The 23,123-nt window shown below is 48.3% G+C and overlaps 1 protein-coding gene across 1 annotated transcript; it reads left to right on the plus strand.

The window, feature by feature from the left end:
* Positions 1-7,144: 7,144 nt before the first annotated feature.
* On the plus strand, positions 7,145-10,286 carry LOC311176608 (toll-like receptor 12; the record flags this gene model as incomplete). Its single annotated transcript, XM_084242263.1, has 3 exons — positions 7,145-7,198; positions 7,325-7,424; positions 7,600-10,286. 3 exons carry the CDS (start codon positions 7,145-7,147, stop codon positions 10,284-10,286), a joined length of 2,841 nt encoding a protein of 946 aa, XP_084098389.1.
* Positions 10,287-23,123: the final 12,837 nt, after the last annotated feature.

Consider the following 23,123-nt stretch of genomic DNA (forward strand, 5'->3'; position numbering starts at 1 on the left):
CATCTGGACACCCAGCGTGGGAGGCAGAATTCCAGTTTCCCAAGATGTCTGCATCCTCATCCCCGAAACCTGGGAACACCTTACTTTCCTCACATGGCAAATGCTTCCCTTACTTCACAAATATGAGTAGTGAAGGATTTTGGATGGGAACGTTATCCTGATTATCTAGGTGGGGTTCAATGTCATCACCAGGCTTGGTGAAGCAGAGGAATGATCTCATAGAGCCACGAGATCAAAAAACATTGGTGGCCTCTCAAGGGAAATGAATTCTTCCTCAGGACCTTTCCAGAAAGGTCTCTGGAATGCATTTCAGTCTTCTGACCTCCAACATCGTAAGATAATAAATGTATGTTGTTTTAAACCACCAAGAAATGGTCATTTTTAAAGTAATAGTGCCTTCATAGCATTAAAAGCAATGGATAGTGCCTTAAATACAACAGGTACTCAGTAAATGGCAGCTGAATGAATGAAGGAACCAGAAGAGTGGCATGAGACTCAGCTCCATGCCCGAGTGACACAGATGGGTCGTGGCTTGGTGTCCAGCATCTGTAAGAAGCCGTAGATATAAACAGAATAAAATAACAGCCTCTCTAATAATGAGCCACCTCAGCTCGGTGGTGACTGCCCTCTAGCATAGCAGAACATAGAGGGAGGAAGTCCATTTCTCTGTCCTCCTAGGAGCAGAAAGACAAGGTCACTGTGAGGGGCATGGGCACTGGCCAGCAGAACGTTACCATGCAGTCAGAGGCACCCCTGCGTGCGACCATGGGCCCTAGTGAAATCCAGGGGTGACGTCCCGGGCAGAGTGGAGGAGGCAGCATGAGTGGCAGCCTTGATGTAGAATAGGTGGGAGACAACACTGGACTCCCAAAGATGCCAAGGTCAAAGTGACCTTGAGATAATTCTGAGCCCAGTAGTTACCAAGGTTAACGATGGGACAGTACTGATACAGGAAAATAAGTGTCCGAATGATTTGGCCTGCCTCAGCGCTGCAGGCTGGGGAGGCCTGTGAGCATCCAGGTTCTCTTTGTAACACAGAAGGAAGGAAAGCTTCACCCCTATTCTGCCTTGCCTCTTGGCACTGTGCATTTTCTAGGAGGCACAGAGTGCTGGGGGCCTTGGGGCCACAGAAAGGACAGGCACCAGAAATATAAAGAAAGCCTGGTTGTAATTTCCATTTATTCACCTGTAAATGATAGCCTTCCATACTTGCATGCCCAGCAATCCCACGTGGGGGCGGGGAGAGGGGTGGACAGTGTCATTGCCAGGTCTCTGGCAGCGTGGCCACTGGCACTGCAGACAGCAGCTGTGCCCGGCAGGAGCAGCTGTGCAAAAGCAAGTGCAAAAGGAAGGGCCAGCTTAGCAGAGCAGTGTGGAGAGGGCGAGGGTCAGCAAAATGGGAGGGCAGCTTGGGAAGGGACTTATCCTTGAACATAAGATGTAACCTGGGAAGGAATAAAACTTGGCGGGGACGTTCTACACGCGCTGGAGACCATGTGTTTACTCCAAATCACCTTCACAAACGCACACAGATCATCTCAGCCCCTCTATCTCCTCTCTCCTCTCCATCTTCCCCAATACTCTGCTGTCCTCTGGAACTTTATTGCCGGCAGGAGAGGTGCTGCATATTTCTAGAAGTGGCTTTCAGATCGCAAACCTCTAAGGAAGTGGAAGAAGTTTTTTCCTACAGAAAGGTTTTGGACACTGCCTTGGATAAGAATGGGACTGGGAGTCAATGATGCGTTTTACAATATAAATCAGACCATGTCACTTGCCTTTTGAAAATCCTATAATGACCCAAATCTCACTCAGAGTAATCGAAGTCCTTACAGTGATCCTCTGACCTCATCTCCTACATCTCTCCTGCTTCAATTGATTTCGGCTATCCTGACCTGATTTTTCTTTTAACATATCAGTCATACCCCCACCTAGGACCTCTGCACTTGCTCTCTTCTGCCTCAAGTGCTTTTCTATAGACAGCTGCATGGTTTGAGCTCATGGTTCTTCAAGCTTCTGCTCAAATATCACCTATCATTAATGAGATCTTCCTGGACCACTATTTAAAATGGCAAGTCATAAAAACAAATGAGTGGATCAAGAAGATATGGTATAGATACACCATGGAATACTACTCAGCTCTCAAAAATGAAAAACTCACACCATTTGCAGCCATATGGAGGCAACTGAAAGTGAATGTGCTAAGCAAAATAAGCCAGAGGGAGAAAGATAAATACCAGCTACTGTTACTTATAACTGGAATATAGAAAAACCAAACAGTGAGTCAGACAAAGACAAACCTTATAACCAGTCATTGAAAGCAAACCATAGGTCTGTGGCTTTTAGAGGGGAATGGGGAGAGGCTGGGGTGAGACATGGGGGTGAGGTGAGGGAAAGCACAGGGAATTATGGTGGTGGACTATGCTTGCTTTGGTGGTGAGAATGCTACGATGACTACACCCAAGGGGGGGGGGGAGGGAATCCTTTACTGTCAAACAGCAGCAAGAAGTAAAATAGTAGTACTTCAACAATAATCAAAAATAAAATAAGATGGCAACTCAATCCCCACCTTTGGTTCTCTCCATTCCCCATCACAGCTTTATTCTTCTCCCTTGAACTCATAATACAAACTTACTTTCAAAATGGTTTTCCTCCTCCATTAGAAGTAAACCCCACAGCTCAGGGATTTTATGTTTGGCTCACTGCTGGCTCCTGCTGCTCAGAACAATGCCTGGCACATGGTGGGCTCCAGATGCCATGGGGCTCCAGATGCCAGCACCCCTGGGAGCTGCAGCCTGACTCAGCAGTGGGCTGGCATTTCCTGGGTGAACAAATCAGAGCCATGTTGTGCTTCTGTCACCTTTTCTTTATCTTCAAAAAGCCATGATTTGTGGGTCTTGTTGCTCTTGTACCATAGCTTTTATAATTTCTGCATATTCCTTAATCTTAAAGATTTGGTTTTGAATTCTATTCTAGTCTTCTTTCCCTCCTTTTTATTTCTGTTTTTGTTGTTGTAAAGACTTCAAAGTATTTTGCTATGTTTTGCTTTAAAGTTTAAAGTCATTTTCTGTTGAAAAAGATAAGATGGAAGAACAGGACCTCTAAAAGGGCTAGGAGAATTGCTTTGTTCCAGGCACAGATTTCCTAAAATCATGACCTGTAAGCAAAATTACATTTATTTTGTAGCATTGACTCATGATTAATAAGACTAGACCCACAGACAAACAAAACCAAACATACACATGCCAAACTCTCAAGGGTACGGTAGAACTTAGTAGGCAAAGGGAAGCGAAGAGAGCATTAGGGGAAAGGAGGGGAGGGGAGGGGAGGGGATGCCCATCTCCTGTAGGGAAGGAGCTTGGGGTTCTCTGGGAACATGCCAGTGTTAGGCAAAGTTGTGTGAGAAGCAGGAACCTGAGTCCAGGTCTCCTAGTGCAGGCCTGTTAGGGTCCAGACCAGGAGTCCAGTATGACAGAGAGAAATGACAAGAGAAATGACAGCCACGATGGACAGGTGGAACATGCAAGAATTTTGAGATCCTTGAGAAAAGGCACCTGGTAAGAGACCAAATTTCCCAAGTCTTGCAGATTGAGGGTTCAGATTATTGCTTTTACATATTACAGGGAAGTGTGACCTGCCAGCAGGAGAAGCAAGGGCACATCAGGGTTACTTCTGCTATGTGGGTTTGCCTCCCTGAACCTCCCAAGAGTAGGGGCTCCATTTGCTTTGCCTCTGTAGCCTGTGCCCAGCGCGATAGCTGTGGCGCGAACAAGGGAACAAAGTGTCTAACTGTGCTCACACTGCCTGGAAAGGAGACCTAAATAATGAACCTGCGCGCCTCCCCTGGTGGCGCAGTGGTTGAGCGCTGGGCTGCGAAGCTGCCCGCAGCCAGCCTCTGCAGCGCCGGTTTGATCCCCGGCTGCTGGCGGAGGGTCCCACATGGTGCGCAGACCTCTCCTGCCGCACCCGCTGCTCCCCTCAGCAGTGTATTTCGTCAGTCTGCCTGTTCTGTTCCCTGCTCTGGCTCTGGTGAATTCTCTCACCCTCCCGCGCTTCTGACTGTACCCAGTGCTTGTATAAATAAATAAATAAATCTTAAAAAAAATAATAATGAAACTGTGGGCCAGAAAGAAAGGGGACGCCAGGAAACCCAGACAGTTTGTCTCCTTAGAACCACACCGGCTAGTCCTCCTCCGGGATGGAACAGCAGCTGCTTTGCTGAGCGAGGGAACATTTGCTTCTCTCCGCAGAACTGTGGAGAAACCCACTCACCCCCCCAAGCAGAGCATCGCAGCGAGCTCACACTGCAGGCAGGGAGCCATATGGAGTGGGGTTTCTCAGCAGTCCCCAAGAAAGGAAGATGCTGGCTTCCCCTTCCCTCTGACCTTCTGCCCTCCCCCATAGTGAAGCCCTGAGGGATGGGGGTGGTTGAACATTAAAACCAGAGTGTGCAGGTGGGGTAGGTAGAATGGGAGAGAGACCTTGAGCAGATGTGGTGGGGGGGTGAGAGGAGGTAAATGGGACTAGAGCTGGGGAGGGTGTTGTGGAACTTCTGCACCCCCCAAAATGAGCCTTTGGTTTGAGTTCTGCCTGGTGTTCCATTAGGGCTGGGTGCCCACCGACAGCCATGAGAACAGAGATGGCAGAAATGGGAGGAAGAGGCTCCTGGGAGTGCCGGACTGTCCACTCTCTGGCCTCAGCCTTCTCCAGGCCCCACTGACCTAGGGCTCCAACTGGGGTAGTTTGAGTTGATTTCTGTTCCTGAACACAAAAAGACCCTCAACTAAGACAATGCAGTAGGCCAAGCTCTTTCGCTTCCCCAGCAGCTGCTACTGCGAGCTCTTCTCCAAACCTTCTGCCCAGCCAGCCGGCCTGCATGGATGCCATTTGCCCGTGCACCAGTGAGAATATCTCTTCATTCTGGAGCCTTCCTTTAGACGTGTCCGTCTGTCCTTGGGATGTTTGAAATTGTAGGAAACAGGGGTATCCTTTATTCGGGGCTGTCTGGCAGTGACACCCAAAAGCAAACCCACAAAGGCAATAGCAATAATGGAACCGTCACCGCAAACCCAAAAGAGGAAATCATAACAAGGACTTCTCACCTTTCACAAAGAAAAGCACCATCCAGCCCCTGAACGTCCACCCACCACACAGAGAAGCAGGTGTCTGCCATGTCCTGCGTTCTCAATAGACGGTAGTTATTTTTGTTATTTGAAGAATTTCTGGGTGGCCAAAGAAAGGGGGATTCTACTTTCTGTTTGGCCCACCAAAGTCTCTTTCTTCACTCTGGTCTCAGTTTGCCCCTTTGAAAAAAGAGTTGTTGGACCAATTGACCTGGAGGCCTTTCCAGCTCAGGCAGTTATCAAGTCCCCGACAACTCTAAGCAGCAGGGAAGGGAGAGAGCAGCAGGAATCTCAGCGTGTCCTATGAAACCTGCAGTTGGGGAGTTAGGGCAAAGAAATGACTCTTCTGGTTACCACAACAAAGTGAAACTGAGGCAGTCCTGTATTTCCTTCCTTTCTATCTGACTGCAAATCCCTACCTGGCTGCAAATGCCAGGTGGGCAATTGTCAACAGGGTAAAGTCTGTAGTTTTGCATTCTTCACCTAAATGCTCCAGATTATGTTCGAGGGACTGACACCATCTGACATGGACTGGGCACCACACGCTGTTATAATGATCTGAGAGCCCTCAAGGCCACAGGCTATGTCACCTTTAGCTGTGGAACAATAATAAGTATTAGCGGGTGCTGGGGTGGGGTGGGAGGCGGGGAGACTGCTTTTCTATTCTTGACTCCTGAGCCAATTGAGAAATAAGCCAAAGAATAAACTCTTTACTACTGTAAAGTTGACATCTCTGAGTGTGACTCAGAGATGCAGACACGTGACTTCTTCACAGTGAACTCTAAATTTAACCATCAAATTGAGCTCCACAGACAGTGCAAGGACATGCATCTCCCCATGTGGGGTCTATTCTTCCAAACTTGCTGCATGGAACAGATTAACATGTGTACTCCCAAAGGGAAAGGAAAGAGGAAGGCACGGAGCTCACAATCCCGGGTTCTCTCCAAACTCATTTATAATCTAAGTTCTACTTCCTCTCCTGGGAAGTCTGAGGGAGAAGACAAGTCAGGAGGGGGTATTTAATAATTTATTTCTAGAAATTCTTGAACTTCCTATGTAGGTAATCATAGCATCTTATGAATGGTGAACCTTTTTTTGATTCTTAATATACTTGTAATTTTAAGTGCTGTTCTTTTTTTTTTATTCTCCTAAGGCCTCCATCTTGATGTTGAACAGAAGTAATTATAATTGTCTCATCTTGGCTTCATTTGCATGCAGCAGGTGGTTCACCTTTTTTTTTAAGGATTGATTTATTTATGCATTCAAGAACTGGGGTACAGGCCAGAGATGTGGGGGGGTGAGAGGATTCACCAGAGACAGAGTGGGAACAGAACAGGCAGACTGACTGAAAACACTGCTGAGGGGAGCAGCGGGCGAGACAGGAGAGGTCTGCTGCGCCATGTGGGTAGCTCCCTGGCTGGGAATCAAACTCTTGCTGCAGTGGCAGTGCATCTTAACCCCTTGTGCCATCAGGGAGGCCCCCAGTTTCACCTTTAAGAATTGCATTTGTTCTAGATCTGAGGTGGAGATTCTTTTATAAGTCAAGGGATATTTTCCTTCTACGTTTAGTATTTTTTAAAATTATGATCAGATAGATTGAATTTTATGGAATGTTTTATCACATTGTTCGAGATAATCATAAAGCTCCTTTCTTTTTCTCTTTCTGCTCTCCACTGGGGTCCTGACTCTACCCTGGTAGTGCAGATCAAGGTCAAGGTCATGGAGACCATTCTTCTTTGCTCAGACTGGAAGGGCAGGAATGGAGCCCTAGAGTCTTCCTTGGTAAAGCTTAGCTCTTTGGACTCTTCTGTGTGGAGAATTGCAAGATATCCATGCAGGCATCCTTTTGATGTATTATTCTGCTTATAAAACATCTGCTTTTTCAAAATCCTGACTTACTCAAGATCTCCTTCCTATTGGAGTGAGGAGGAGAAATCGTGAAGGAATTGTGGAGGGGAGAAACCCCATTCTGAAACCCACCTGTACTTTGCAGCAACGAAACAAGCCTTGTATACGGAATAGGGATGAGGAAGCCGAGCCTCAGAGCAGGGAAGCGCACCGGCCAGAGCAAAGGCAGTGTGGGGCTTGTGCCCAGAGACACAGCTGACCTCCCCACAACAGAGAAGTGAGACCCCAGTCCCCCCTCCCACGAGTATTCCTCTTCCTTGCCCTGAGCCCTGCGCTCTGCTTCCCCAGCTCTCTAGACTGGTCCCAACGCCCCTGGCAGTGGGAAGTCTTATGTCCCTCCAAGCCTGCTTCCAGACCCCCCTGGGCTCACAGGGGGCAGTGTGTCCTGGCACTGCTGTGAGTATTGTGCATGTGTGTGTGGAGGGGGGATGGGGTTTGGGTTCCTGCCTGGAAAAGGGAGGGGAGCAATGAGGTGGTTCTGATCCTGCTTGTGTGTGGACCAGGCTTGGTGCCGAGATGAATGGACACTTGCTGCTGCCGGGCCTGCTCCTGACCCTCCCTCTGACCACAGGCTGGACAGTCTCTAATTGCCTAGTCACTGAAGGCTCTCGGCTGCCTCTGATCTCCCGCTTCTTCCTCATCTGCCCTGTGGACTCCAGCCTGCCCCTCTTTGCTGAGTGCAATTTCGTGAGCAACCTGACGCAGGCTTTGGAGGCTGTGCCCCAGAACGTGGAGGGACTCTGTCTCTCTGGGTCCACCTCCGTCCTGCCCCCCGGTGCCTTCTCCCATTTTCCCAGGCTCAAGGTGCTGAGGCTAAATCTCCGTCTCACTCAGCTCCTGCCAGGGGCTCTCCGGGGCTTGGGGCAGCTGCGGAAGCTCTATTTCACGGACTCCCAAAAGAGGTCCCTCCTTCTACCCCGTGATGCCTTCAGCAACTTGAGCTCCCTCCAGCACCTTGCTTTCTTTGGCCTCTGCCTGGATGGGAACTTGGGTGTCCGGTTACCTCCCAATCTGCGGCAGCTGACTATCAAATTTACTGACCTTCGGAACATGGGGCTGTTGGCCGACATCTTCCCAGACCTGGTGCTCGGCTCCTCATCTGGGGATGCCTGGACTCTGGATGTGCTGGATTTGTCATTCAACAGAAATCTGACAGTGGCCAGTGCCGGGGCCCTTAGGGGTCTCAAGCTGGGGTCTCTGTATCTGGATGAAACAAGGATGGATGCAGCTGCAGTGGTGGGCCTGGGGCTGCAGGGACTGAATGTCCTGTCTGCAGTAAGAACTGACACGGCTGAGCTGCCTGCAGCAGCAGTTGCCCTCTTTGAGCTACAGGAGCTGAATTTGGGGTACATCCCAATGCAGAGCCTAGCTCTGGAGGCCCTCGCTCCCTGCCACAGCCTGCAGAAGTTGGGGCTCAGGCACAGTGGCCTGAGGGACCTGCCTCCAGGCCTCCTGGCTGCCATGCCCAGACTTCAGAGACTGAACCTGACTGGCAACCAACTGCAGAGTGTCTCCTTATGCACCAACGAGCCCCGGGCTGTGTCAGGACTGCGGGTCCTGGATCTGTCCTGCAACAGACTGCATGCTCTTCTCCCAGCCTCCTTCTCCTGTTTGCCCCACCTGCGGGAGCTGTGTCTCCGTGGAAACCAGCTGGTGTTTCTGGAGGCCCAGGTATTCCAGGGCCTACGGAGTCTGGAGACATTGAACTTGCAGGGGAATCCACTGGTAAATCTAAGCAAGGGCTGGTTTTCTCCTCTGCCCACACTGACCACTCTAAACCTAGAGGACACCCACATAGTATGGGCCCCAGCCTGGGACTTCTGGGGCCCAGGGAATTTGCACGAACTGAGCCTTCAGCTCCCCTCTGGACCTTCTGCGGCAATGTTATCTCTGCCCATGGGGTTGACCAACTTGGAGCTTCAGGCAGACTCAGGCAGCAAGCATTGGAAGCTGGCTCCTAGTGTCTTTCCCTCCTTGCAGTCCCTGACTCTAAAGGGCTGGGGACTGCAGCTGGGGACCCAGAACATCACCAAGATCTTCCCTGCCCTTCTCCACCTCTCTCTGTCCGGCAATAGCTTGGCAGCCCTCTGCTCCCAGGGCACCTCCAGCTTCTTTCTCTGGCAGCTCCCCAGGCTCCAGTATCTAAGGGCCAGGGGGGATGGGCACAACCCCAGGCCCTGCTGCATCACGGGGCTGCCTAGTCTACGGGAACTGAAGCTGCAGGGCCTGCAACCCAGAGCCCCGCCCCGTCCAGTGCGGCTTGAGGAGCTAGTGGGTGAGCTGCCCAGGCTTGAGGTGCTCCATCTGTTTCAAACTGGGGTGGAGACGCTGTCGGCTACTGTTTTCCAGGGCCTGGGAAGCCTCCAAATCTTAGTGCTAGACGAGGAGAAGGGCCTCGTGCTAGATGGCAGCCTCCAGGAGCAGAGTCCCCAGATGCCCCAGTACATGTATATTATGTCTACCCCCTTGGCCTGCCAGTGTGCCAATGCCTGGGTAGGGCCCTGGGTGGAGCGGTCCCCCAGAACATACATACACATAACATCATTCCAGCAGTGTCAGTCAACAGTGGGGGACCACCACAGTAATTCCCTTTTCCCCTTTCTCTGGAGCCACTGCCCCAATACTTTGGGGTTGGAACTCTTTTTGGGGAGCTCTGCCCTGCTATGTCTGTTGCTCCTCTTGCCCCTCCTACAAGAAGCCAGAAACACCTGGATCCTCTATCTGCAGGCCTTGTTCAGGACTTGGCTTCGGGGTCTGAGGGGCAGGAGTGGGGAGGGCAAGAGGTTCCTTTATGACGTGTTTGTGTCCCACTGCGGGCAAGACCAGGGCTGGGTGGTGGGGGAGCTGCTGCCTGCTCTGGAGGGCTGCTCCCCGGCTGGTCGGGGGCTGCGCCTCTGCCTCCCTGAGCGGGATTTTGAACCAGGCAAAGATGTGGTTGATAATGTGGTAGAGAGCATGGCAAGTAGCCAGGCCACTCTGTGCGTGCTGAGTCACCAGGCCCTGCGCACCCCCCGCTGCTGTCTGGAGCTCCGCCTGGCCACCTCCCTCCTGCTGGCTGCCCCCTGCCCCCCAGTGCTGCTGCTGATCTTTCTGGAACCTGTGTCCCGCCATGAGCTCCCTCGTTACCATAGACTGGCCTGGCTGCTCCGCAGAAAAGACTATTGTGTGTGGCCCAAGGAAGATGAAAGAAAGGATGATTTCTGGGCTTGGCTGCGGGGCAGGCTGGGGGCCAGGCTGGGGCAGCCTGGATTGGGCTAGAGTGGTTGTGTGTGTGTGTTGGAGGGTGGGGACAGGAAAAGTAAGCTAGCCTGGCAGGGAGATAGTGGGTACGTGTGGGCCCGAGATCAGACTCAGCTGCTGATGGGAAGCAGAGGTGCTGTAGGCCAAGGAAGGTCAAATGTTAGCTTTGGGAACACAGGATCTGTGAAGGATCTAGAGGCCGAATGAGCAAATCTGGAGATGGCAGGTGGCTGTTCAGTGATGTGATCTCAAGATCTTCAAATCTCAGTCAATTTATGAAATCCACAAAATGCTTGGCTCATACCTCAGTTTCTTCTGTAAAAATTAGATTTTCTTTCTTTCCTTTTTTTGGTAGAAACCTACATGAGGCAGAAAGTAGAAGGGCTGGACTCACAGAACTGTAGACCTGAGGAGACAGAGTTGGGAATTCCTGGAGCATGGGGCCAGAGGGAGGGCTGTGAGCATGTCCAAGCTGTGGAAATGGATCCAGGTCAAGTTCATCCAGATCCTAAAGGGTCGGAGAGGCCCTTGGGTTATAGAGGACCCAAAGGCTGGAACACTGCCCAGGAGACAGCAGACAGATGGCCTGTTCTCTTAATGCAAACGTGGAGGCGTGATCACAGCCATACTCTCCTTTGAGCCTGGAGGAATCCACCTGCTGAGCACTCTGTGCCTTTGGCTACCTGTAGCTCCTCAATCTCACCTAACTCTTGCTTCTGGATCTTTGCATCTGTTGACCCTTCCCCCAAGAAAAGCATTCCTCCAATTTCTTTCCTCTGGGGAATTACTGTGTAGCCTTTAAGATAGGCTCAGCCATGACCTTCTTCAGAAGACTTTGGTGACTTTCTAGCTCGGTAAATTGGGTTCTCACAACTTCCTGCATGTCTTGTTCACAAAGTTCTGATGACAGTGAACCGAATTTCTGGAAGCCTTTATGTAGAATGGTCTCCAAAGTGGGGTGCACAAGATGATTCATGAGGGTTTAGGAAGAAAATGTTCAAACTGTATCTTATTTATTTCTGTTTTGTAGAAATCTCATTCCTGAAGCTAGACGATCTGCTTCTTTAGCCGTATGTCTTTGGCATGTCATATAATCTCTCCATACCTCAGTTTCTTCTGTAAAATGGGATAGTATTAGACCCTCCCTCAGAGGGTTTTGTGAGGATTAAATGAGTTAATATGTATAAAGAATTGAGAGCAGATGCTAATGTACTGTAAACAGTCAATAAAATTTAGCTTTTCCTGTAATTTCACATGTACTCTATGCATATCATTCACAAGCACAGATTGGGAGTGTGTGCTCAAAAATGTTTTGCTAATAGGAGTACCTGATTGGAAAGTTTGGAGGTCAGGTCCCAGGGACAAGAACCAGGTTTGATTCCTCTCTGCATCCTTAGAGCCAAGTGCTGGCTTAGCGCAGAGAGCGCCTGGATAGACAACTGTGGAAAGAAGAAAATCTTGGTGGATACTGAGGTAGCCACCTGGGTCTGTATAGTTTAGGCCCTATTGCTTATTTCTATTAACAAGGGGCAGGGCAGAAGAGCTCTTGGGGCTTTAGTTCTGTTCTTCGGTAAAGTGCTAGGCTTTTATTAGACAAAGGTTAAGGGAAACCCTAGAACAATTCCAGGCTGGATTTAGGGTGCAGGGCGCCCTCTTGTGTCCTAACGTTGTCCTTTTCTCTCTGTGCATCTTCACTTCTGATTTTCCACTTCAAGGTAGATGCTCCTTAAGGGGACCCCGCAAAGATGCCTTACCAGCTTAGAGGCTGACTCACTTTCAAATATCCCACCCCCCTAGCATTCCATGCTGCCATACTGTCTCTTCCCACTTAACACGGGATCTTTTCCTTATGCAGTGTGGGACTGAGAAAAACCTTTGCAGTCATATGAGCAAGGGTTCAAATCTTAGCCCTAGTACTTACTTGGCTATGTATCCCTGAGCATGTCACTTTGACTCTCTGAACCCCCACTTCTTCCTTGTAAATTGGTAATAATACCAATATCATGGGGCTATTGTGAGACTTCAGTAATCAGTGCTTATAGGCTATTACTAGGTTCACTAAGTAAAATCACATGAGGTATTGTTATAAATAAGTCAGAACATGTTTCATCAAGAAGGACTTGAACTGAGTCTCTAAAACTAAGATAGAGACGAGGATGACTCATATCAGAAAGTGTGAGGAGGTGGAGAAAAAGAAACGCTGGTACACTACTGGTGGGAATGGAGACTGGCCCAGCCCCTATGGAAAAATGTATGGAGGTTTCTCAAAATATTAAAAATAAATCTACATATGACCCAGCAAGTCCATTCCTACATATTTCTACCTGAAGAATGTAAAAACACTATTTCAAAGATATATATATATATATTTATTTTACACACACACACACACACACACACACTCCTGTGTTCATTGCAGCACTATTTATAGTAGTCAAGTAATGGAAACAACCTAAGTGCCCAAGGACAGATGAATAGATTAAGAAGACGTGGTATATATGCACAATAGAACATTACTCAGTTATAAAAAACAGCAAATATTGCCATTGTCAACATTGGAGATGGAAATGGAGGAGATTATGCTAAGCAAAAGAAGCCACTAGGAAAAAGACAAATACCAGATGGTTATACTTATCCAGAGAATCCAAACAAAGGGTCAGATAAAACCAAACCATATCAAACCCTAGAAGTCTGACTGTAGAACTGAAGTTACCAAGGGACAGGGGGAGGGTGGGGAGCAAAGTATAGAGGGTGTCCAGTGGACTATGGTGGAGGACTATGGGTGCCTTGGTTGTAGGGTGCTATGATTACATACATCCAAATGGATTGATCCGATACATCTGAACTGAATCACATACAGTGTTGTAAATCAATGCTACCTAAAACAACAACAAAACTAAGATGTAATCCTAATTCTATTGGCCAATATGTATTGATCACTTACAAATGCCAGATACTGTCAGTTTTCCCAAAGTCCTATAACCCTTAGGAAAAATCTTATTTAATGATTATTAAACTCTCTCCGTGAGATATGTGCCAAATTCTTAACATCTTTTCCCTGCTTTAATCCTCTCCACAATCCTCTCCACAATGGTGTCTAGTAGTAGACGCCATTACTAATATTTCCATTTTACAGATGAGGAAACTGAGTCATAAAGAGGTTAAGTAATTGACCCAGGGTTACATAACTAGTGGGCTAGGCCTACATGTCCTGTCTTTGATAGTAAGACATTTCAAACACAGAAGCTTGACTCCACAATTTACCTGCACTATCTCATTTAACCCTGACGAAACTCTGCAATGTAGATTCTGTTGTACTTATTACCTGCAAATTACGGATGAAAAAAACAAAAAACAAACCCAAGACTGAAGAGATGTAGTAATTTGTTTAAGGCCACACAGCTAAGAAGTAGTTGCGTTGGGGTTTGGATTCATGTTTCACTACAAAACCACACTCCCAACCCCATTAGACTGCTTACACGCCAATAGAATCACAATGCTACAAAGCAACTGCATTTATATTGATTATTCTGATTATAGTTGTTATGATCGTGATTAACATTCTTCCAGTACCCACGAAGTGTCAAGCTCTGTACTGATTAACGCAACAATGGTTAATATTCCTTGTGTATTACTAGGGACCCAGGCTCTGAGTTAATCGTTTAATTTATTTATTTTAAAGATTTATTTATTTATGCATACAAGAGCTGGGGTACAGGTCAGAGGTACGGGGGTGAGTGGGGGGTGGGAGGATTCACCAGAGACAGTGGGGAATGGAAGAGGCAGATCTAGTGAAATACACTGCTTGAGGGGAGCAGTGGGCGAGACAGGAGAGGTCTGCTGCACCATGTGGGTAGCTCCCTGGCCAGGGATCGAACTCATGATCCAGAGGCTTTGGACAGCTTCATAGGTTGTGTCTTAACCCCTTGCGCCACCAGGTAGGCCCCCGAGCTAATCGTCTTAGTCGTATTAACTCATTGAAGCATCACCAAAAAAACGGGCTCCAGGGATGCTATTTCTGTCCTCATTTTATAGGTGAAGACAAGGTCACATTTCATTTAAAGACACGCAGCTCAGTTATGAGCTAGAAATTGAACCTACAATTATCTAACTCTCTCTAGCCCACCAGTCTGCTGGCCTCTAGTCACCGTCTCCCTTATTTATTGTTTCTGCCTCGCTCTGTCCGGGATCAATGGTTTCCCACCGCCGACAGCAGGCCCCGCCCCCTCGGCTTGAGGGCCCGCCCCCTGGAAGGAGCTGTGATCCGGGAGTCTGTGGAAGGGATGGGATTCACAGCAGGCCCCGCCCCCGTGCCGAGGACCTATTCCGATTCGTTCTAGTGTCCGAGCCCAAGAGAGAACAACGCATCTATTGGTTCGCGCCAGCACGAGGGTCCGCCCACCGGCGCTCGCGCGATTCCTTCTGGGAGTAGTAGTCTCAGACATTCCATTCCCAGGGTGGCGCCGTTGGGACTCCGCGTCCCAGCATTCCCTGCGCGAACCCCGGAGCACTTCCGCCCTGTTGTGAAGTGGGTGTCTCGGTGGGTGAGTCCGGGTGGCGGGGCGGGGGCAGTTGAGACTCAGCCTCTGGGCTGGAGGCTTAGGAGGTGGTGGTGCCACAGGGGGCCGGGGGAGATGAGAGGGAGGGAAGGAAGAAGCTTTAACGTTGGGGCCGGGGTTGAGGGGCGATCAGAGGATGAAGCGTTCGGAGATGGAAGAGTCATAGAGAGGTCGGGGATGAGGAGGGAGACAGAGGGCCCTGGGAGTCAGGAGGGTCTCAGAAAGGTGTGCAGGTGAGGAAGCCCAGTCTTAGAAGGCTCTGGGGACCACAGAGGGAAGGAGAGAGGGCTTGGGGCTGTAGCAAGAAGTGAAGCTGAGAGGGCCTGCGCTTGAAGCCCGACCTTAAAAATGGCAATTCAGCCTCTACCTGCCCACCTGGAACAAACATAATCTGATTTGATAATCCCTTTCACTTTCCCTAATGGTCGTGATCTCTGGATCCCTGTGGGCCGGACTGGCTATTGTGTTCTGCTCCCAGCCTGCGTGTCTTTCCTTATGATGGAAGTAAATGCCCCCATCATCCACTTTACCCAGGCGCCCTTGGATTCCTCTTGAATTTTTCCATTTAAAGGGATCTTCAAATCTTTCTTTCATTAATGTGTCTGGAATCTGTTCCTTCCTTGTCAGGATTTTTGCAGAAGCCTCCACCTTTTGACGCCAGTAGACTGGGCAGATACATTGTAGCTAGTGGGATCTATTTAACCCACAAATCTGGTTATGCCTTCTGCTTCAAAACCTTCCTTGGCTCCCACTGCCTGTAGAATTAAGTCCAAACACTGTAGCCTGACATTCGAAACCCTTCACGAGCTCCCTTTGCATCCTAATCTTCTTGTATCCAACACTCCTAGATTGTCAAGGTTTTCCCCATTTCCTGGGGAGGCTGTTTTTCTACCATTATATATACTGTGCTTTCTGCTTAGAACACCTCCCCCCTTCTCTGCCAAGGGAACCTCTCCTTCAAAAATCAACTCAAATGTCACATGTCTAATTCCCTTAAACAGATGAAGTCACCCCCCCTCCCACTCCCAGCAACCTTTTTTAATTGTATTTGCCACATTTCATCATACTTATTGTGATTTTTTTCTTTCACTAAACAGTTCCAGAAAAGGAACAGTTTCTGAGTCACCTTTTGTCCAACCCAGAATAGTCAATACTTGATGTAAATCAGTAAGTTACTTGAAGAAGTGTGAATAGAGACCATCTAGGGTGGACTTTGCCATACCAGGCTTTAAGACGGCCACTTCCAGGGAATTTAGTCTTCTTTAGTCTTCTCCAGCCAGCAAGCCTGTCTTTGCTGGAAGCTAATTCAACACTTGTGAGAGTTTCAAATAGGGTGGCAAATGCATAGAAGTGCTGCCACTTCCCTTTCCTGTACCTGGCAGTCATAGGTAATTGGTCATAACTGATATTCACATGGGATTCTTAGCACAGTTGACTGAAGTTGATGCTTAAATGAAACTCATTTTCTGTCCCTGTTTAAACCTTAAGTGTGAGGTCAGGCTGCTTTAAGGAGTGACTTGAACTATCAGCCAAATGAGCTTGACAGCCTTTGGGAACTCCCAGTTTCATTCCCCTTGTAGATCATAGACCAGTCTTGACCTTTCCCATGGGCCTGGAGCAGATGTCTGTTTCCCCCATCCCTATTGGCTGGGCTGGCTTCTCATGTTCATATCCACACTCACTACCCCAGGAGCCAGGACATCCCTTGGCTTCTCTGTGTTTGTGAAGGGATGCTAGTTTTGACAGTTAACACCTATTCCTCACTACTTAGGGATGGCTGTACCCTTTCTAGGTCTTCTGAGTATTGGAAGAGACCGGTGACATCATTTGGCTAAAACATGGCAAAGTGTCAGACAGCCTGTGCCTGCTGAATGAAGCCTACCAGCATGCTCTATTTTATCCTCATGGTATTTGAAACAATTTAGAGTTGGTTGCCAACACTGAAAAATCTAGAATTCCAAGGTTCTCTTGGAAAATTTGGAAGACCTTGGAACACTGGGCCACTGTCCCCTTCCCCTGTAGGTAGTTGTGACCCCACTCCAGTCATTTACTCATTTCCATTCTTGGCCCCTAGACACACTGAAATTTGTGGCCACTGATTCTGGTCTCCCTGTCTCCTTGCTCTACTCATCATGGGGGCCTGGGGCAACTGCTGAAGAGGGTCAGGCTGTAAGCTGCAGCCTCTATAGCTGCTGCAGAGGCTATAGTACATTTCAAGCCATGCAGCTGGTCAATGGTAGGAGTGGAACTAGAACCATGACTTGCTCATTCTACTCTGCAGACCTTCTCAGGAGTCTGGATGACTGGCAGACCTACAGTAGGCTATTGTGTGGTAAAGAAAAATGACTGGAGAAAATGAATCTGGGCTTAGCTCCCAACTCTACCACTCCCTAGCTATGCAGTCTTAAGTAAATCTTAATAGAAACTCAGTTCCTTATATGCAAATTGATGTAGTGGAATCATACCTTATAGGATAATTATATTCTAAAGTCAGCACAGAAGGTGAAAATCACCTTTGCCAAAAATCACAGCTTGAAAATGCTTTGGCAGGGAGCCATTTCAGAAACCAACATGCTGTCTTTCAATAAGCTACCAGCACAACCATGTTTATTTTTAGTTGAATGTTAGATAAAAGAGTTGGCTGGTGTTTAGGGACCACGCTGAAGGAAAGGTATTCAGTGAACTCGGGCTATCTCAGGGACCTACAGAGTCATGGGTTTCATACCACATGCTCACTCTGGATAGAGACGTAGTGAACCGAACTGGCTGCATTGTCAGAATTATGTCCTTTCTTGCTCTTTCAAGTGTTTGTATGTAGTGTGACGTGTGTAGGTAACAGTTCCATGTAATGCAGCTCAAGGCTAATGATTCTGCTTGCCTGGAGGATTTAGTGGGATTATGAATGTGGGGCACTTAGCCCCAGGCCTGGCACCTTATGGACATGCAGTAAGTGGGTGCTCTTTGAGGCTGCTGTTGCTAGTGAGGCCCTAGTACTCCTGGTGGTCTCCACGCTGAGGAATGCCCTTGTCCACTTCCCCTGTCAGCTCTGCTGCTGGCTGACTGTGTTGACCTCCCTCTGTGGACAGGCTGCTATTCATGTCTGCTTAGAGAGTAGTAGAAAGAGCTCTTCTTTCAGATTTCTATCTGAAACTAACTTTTGCGACTTTCAAGTCTTCTCAGAAGAAAATAGCTATTATCTAAGACTTTGGGCTGAGGGGGCCTGTTATTGTTTATTTTGTTGTAGTGTTCTCTCTGTGCAGGAGCTCGGACTTCACGGCTTGCTTATTGAAGGTCTCACTCACTGGACTGTAACTTTGATGACAGTAGAGTCTGTTACTGGCTACTGCCAGGGCTCTAGCTTCCAGTGCGGTGCAGGGAGCACAGAGGGCTCTGCAGATGTCTGTGACTCAGTCCTCTTGTAAGAGAGGGACACAAATGTGTTTGGACTAGTGCATGATTAAGACTGGTTAAAAAGGAAATTTCACAAATGGTTAATTAGCTTAACATAAATTATGGGCCCTCTATAGCCCATTAGCTTTTATATATATTAGATTTATCATTTTAATAACAGGCAACAAAATTTCCAGTGCCCCTGCTATTTGTCTGACACTGGATTGGGCACTAGAATCAGAAATCAGTAAGATCCAATACTGGCCCTCATAATATAATTGAATAGGGCTGGCAGATTTAAGAGCAGGTCATTGTAATCATATAGGATAACACCTATCAATATATTGGAGCTATGTGCCGACTGCTTTGGGAACACAGGATCTGGGGGAGGTAATTCTTGGTCATCTGATGAGAAGACAGTGGATTGGAAGCTGACGGATGAGCCGTAAGCTGCCAGGTGGCCATGAGTTGTGTTGTTGGCCTCCCCCTCACTATATGAAGCTTCCCTATTTATTTCCAGACAGTTCAATCAGATGACCTAAAATGCAAAATACCACCTTCTCAATTAAGCTGTGTCATTCCCACTTGGAAGCAGCTAATAGCTTCCTTTGAGTCGGCATTTTTTATGTCATCTAGATTCGCTGGGAATGACAAAGAGCTCATTTTTTCAGATAGCCCTGCGTGCGTGTCGTCAGGGTCTTCATTGTATAAAAGCAGCAGCCCCAGCCGTCCACTCCAGGAGCATTTACTGAGAGCCTCCTGTGTTTAGGGTACTGTGCCTACTGTGGGGGTGGGGGTGCGAGACTGGAGGAGGAATAAACACACCCGCACACACACATGCCCGCTAATACAATGTAGAAAGTGGCAAGTGTCACTGGCATGGCGATGAATATGAGAAAAGAATTCCTCCTGGTACAAGCAAGAAGGTCATTTATTCTTTTTATCTAGTGTGCACAGAAAGGGATTAATTATAATCCTTGCTTCATGACACTTCACCATCATTAGTTGATCATTATTTCATTGTTTATTGAGTGCTTTCTCTGTGTGCTGAGCACTGTGTTAGGGCCCTTGGGAAGCTTAGTGGGTAAGATAATTACAGTGAAGTGAGATCAGGGCTATGCCATGGCAGCTTGTGACTGAGGACCGAATCTTGTTTCAGGGTACGGGGAGAACCTCTTAGAGGAAATAATTTAAGCTGAGACCTAGCTAGCTGAAGAAAGGGAGGCAACCACAGCATGTGGCGGGGTGCAGAGCAGGAGATGAAGGAGCTGTAAGCTGCACCCCCAGGACACCCTGACTAGTGGGAGCATGGCAAAGAGATGAGGTTGGAGACGTGGGCAGGTTTGTGTGTTATTCCGCAGGGAAGCTGTATGGTCAGAGTTGGGTCTAGCCTGGTTGTGTGGAGAGTGAATGAGGGATGGGGTGAGGGGAGTGGTGGCAGAGGTGTGAGCTGAGGAACGGGTCAAGTGGAAAAGCATGATGATCTCTGGATTGAGGTAGTGGCCTTGGGCATGTAATACTTAGGACACCACTTGGAGATGCACTGGATGTGGGGGGATGGTCTTAGAGAAAAATGACCAGGCTTCTGGTGTGGGCAACTTGATGGAAGGTGGTACCTTCGCTGCATGGAGAGATCCAGAAGGGGGACAGGATTGCAAGAAAAAAATGGTGAATTTGGTTTCTGATTCACTGAGTTGGAGATGTTGTAGACACTGCCAAGTGGAAATATCCTATGGGTGATCGGTTTTGGGAGTCTGGAGGTTTGGAGATAGTTCCTGGCTGGAGTTTGGGAGTCAATTTAGAGATGATGAAAATGCCATATGGTGAGAATGACCAAGGGGCAGTACAGAGTGAGAGAGGGATTTTGCAAGGAGAGCATCCTCAGAGGAATGCTGAAACTTTAAGGCCCATGAAGGCCTTATGCAGGGGATGACATCCAGAACCCAAGTCAAAATAAGCTCTCACAATGGACACGTGTAGAAGGAAGGAAAGCTGCATTGGGACCAGATTATGGAGGCCTTGCTGCTTAGCGTGTCCTGGAGGATTTAACAGAGTGCTGTCTTCCTCCAAAGTGTACTGGCTGCTGGTCCTGGTGCCAGATTGTAGTCTGACTTCCTGCTATCAGAAAGGGGCCTCTTAGCACCCCCATGCCATGAGGCATCTTGGTCCTCTTCACTCACTCTTTCCTTTTTCTTTTTGCCTTTAGAGACGTGGGGAGCATTTCTCCTAGGAGCCCCTGGAAAGACACTGTAGATGCAGGAAGACATTGGCTGAAGCAGCCTAGCTGAAGCGAGGTCTCCAGGATAGACCATGGCTGTTGCCCTGGAATCCCAGATCCAGGCTTCTTCTCCATCTGAGCCTGAAGAACTCCTGATTGTGAAAATGGAGGAAGATTCATGGAGAACGGAAGCCAAGCTCCAGGAGAAGGACCGTGACCCTGGCCCTGAGGCCTCCCGCCAGCGCTTCAGGCAGTTCCAGTACAGGGATGCAGCTGGACCCCACGAGGCCTTCAGCCAGCTCTGGGTGCTCTGCTGTCGCTGGCTCAGGCCGGAAATCCACCTCAAAGAGCAGATCCTAGAGCTGCTGGTGCTGGAGCAGTTCCTGACCATCTTACCCAGGGAGGTCCGGACCTGGGTGCAGGCACATCACCCTGAGAGTGGCGAGGAGGCAGTGGGCCTGGTGGAGGACTGGCACCGAGAGGTCCAGGCTGCAGGACAACAGGTGAGGCAAATAGTCTGTTCTCTAAGGAGTGGGTTGGGCAAGGCAGGCGGCTGTGACTAGGTTTATAATTGCTAAATTAATATAATAACCATTATTATTAAGCAATTGACATTTATTGAATGCTCATATGTACCAAGCACCTTAAGTGCTTTCCATGTGTTAATTAATTTAGTCCTGTTAACAATTTCATGAGATACTGTTATTTTAATTTTACCAATGAGGAAATTGAGGCAGAGAAAAAAGGTAGATGATTGACTCAATGTCACACAGCTACTAGATGGTAGAGCAAGAATTCGCATTTCGGCAGTCTGACCCTAAAACCAGAATTCATAACCCCTGCTCTTAAATTACAACCCAGTACCATATCCACAGCACAGCTAATCAGTATTAATCTTTTTACTTACATGATCTCTTAGGACGCTTACAGCAATAATGAAGGTAGGCAGAACTAGCATTATGGTTCCCTATTTATAGATTAAGGTTCAAAAAGTCAGGTGGTCACAAAACTCAGTGTGAACCAGAACCTGAGCCCAGGTTCTTAGGTTCCAGGTTCTCCTACACAGCACAGTGCCTCATGGGAGTTAAAATACCTGAGTCGTGAGTCCCAAATGGGATTTTAGCTGAGATTTCCTGAGCACTCACTGTGTCAGACACTGTTCTAAACTTTTTATACTTATAGTTCATCTCATCAGTCCAGCAACCCTGTAAGTTAGCAATCTTTTTTTTTTTTTATAGTATTTTTTTTTAATGATTTTTTTTAAAGATTTATTTATTTACTTATACAAGCACTGGGTACAGTCAGAAGCACAGGAGAGTGAAAGAATTCACCAGAGCCAGAGCGGGGAGCAGAGCAGGCAGAAGGACCAAAGTACACTGCTGAGGGGAGCAGCGGGCGGCAAGAGAGGTCTGCGCACCTAAGTTAGCATTCTTATCACTATTTTTCAAGAGTGAAAAAAACCTTAGAGAGGTAAGTAACTGTGTAGCTAAGTGAGAGAGCTGAGATAGGAAAGTGAAGGTGTTGCATATTTAACAGTCACAGTTCCAGCAATTTGCCTATGACATGATTTGCAATTTTGGGATAACACAAACTTGGAATCCTGCTTTGATGCTGGTATATATAGAACAAGCCCTTTCACTGCTGTGGACTCAGTCAGCCCCTCAGAACCTTCATCTGAACACGGCCCAATTTCTTCCACTTGTTACACATTGCCAGTGATTCTTATGCTCATATACGTAATCCCATTTTGTTGGGGGAAATTGTAGGTTTGAGAACATATCCCTTGTAAATGACAATTTTCTGTACCTGAATTGGTGATTGGGGACTTTGGCCACCTGTGCATAGGAACTGGAATTATGTGCGGAAGAGACCAGGTCCTTGGAAGTCGTGCAGGAATCTGAGAGCCTCCAGCCACACCCAGCACAGGGACAGTCCCAGAAGCAGCGGGTGAAGAACCTGTGCCCTGACCTTCCTAAGCGTCTAGACACCAAGTTGGTGCCACAGCCCTTGAAAGAGAGCGGTGAGTGCCCAGACTCGGGGAACCACAGGGGAGAGCGGTCAGGAGTAGGGTAAGGAAGGGCACACAGGGAGAAGGGAGGTGCAGAATTTAAGGCTACAGGACAGAACAGTGTCTGATGGCACACGGGAAGCAAGGCGGTAAGCATGGGCGGGCAGGCTGCATGAGCTGAGTCATGCAGCAGGTTCAGACTGGAGCTGGGGTGTGTGGTGATTTGAAGAGTTCAGAGTGGCACCTCACATGGCACGGTACGCAGGGCAACTAGAAGCTAGATGCTCTAGAAAGAACATAAAAGGGGAACTCTGCATTGACTACAGGGAGAGTCTCACTTTGATCTAAGCATGACTTTTGCAGAGCTGAAGCTGACAGAGGGATGACTTTGTACCCAGAACTTGGGATTCAGAGACTTTTCTTCTTTTTAGCTGTTCTCTCTCCTCAAGTCTCTACTCTCCCAAACATGGGGAGCACTGAAGATTGGGAGGTGACAGCTGAGTCCCAGGTAAGCTGCTGTTTGTGCTCCCTTTGCTGTCCCCACTACTCCTGTGCTCATGTCCCCACACTCGTCGTCACTGTGGTCTGCTCTCAGCCGAAAGGCGAAAGGGGCGGGGTGTGAGCCTCTGGCTCTCTGGGGCCTCTCCTTGGTCATGTGTTCCTTATTATGCTGGCCTCAT

Source organism: Talpa europaea, assembly GCF_964194135.1.
Source record: "Talpa europaea genome assembly, chromosome: 9".
NCBI lineage: Eukaryota > Metazoa > Chordata > Mammalia > Eulipotyphla > Talpidae > Talpa > Talpa europaea.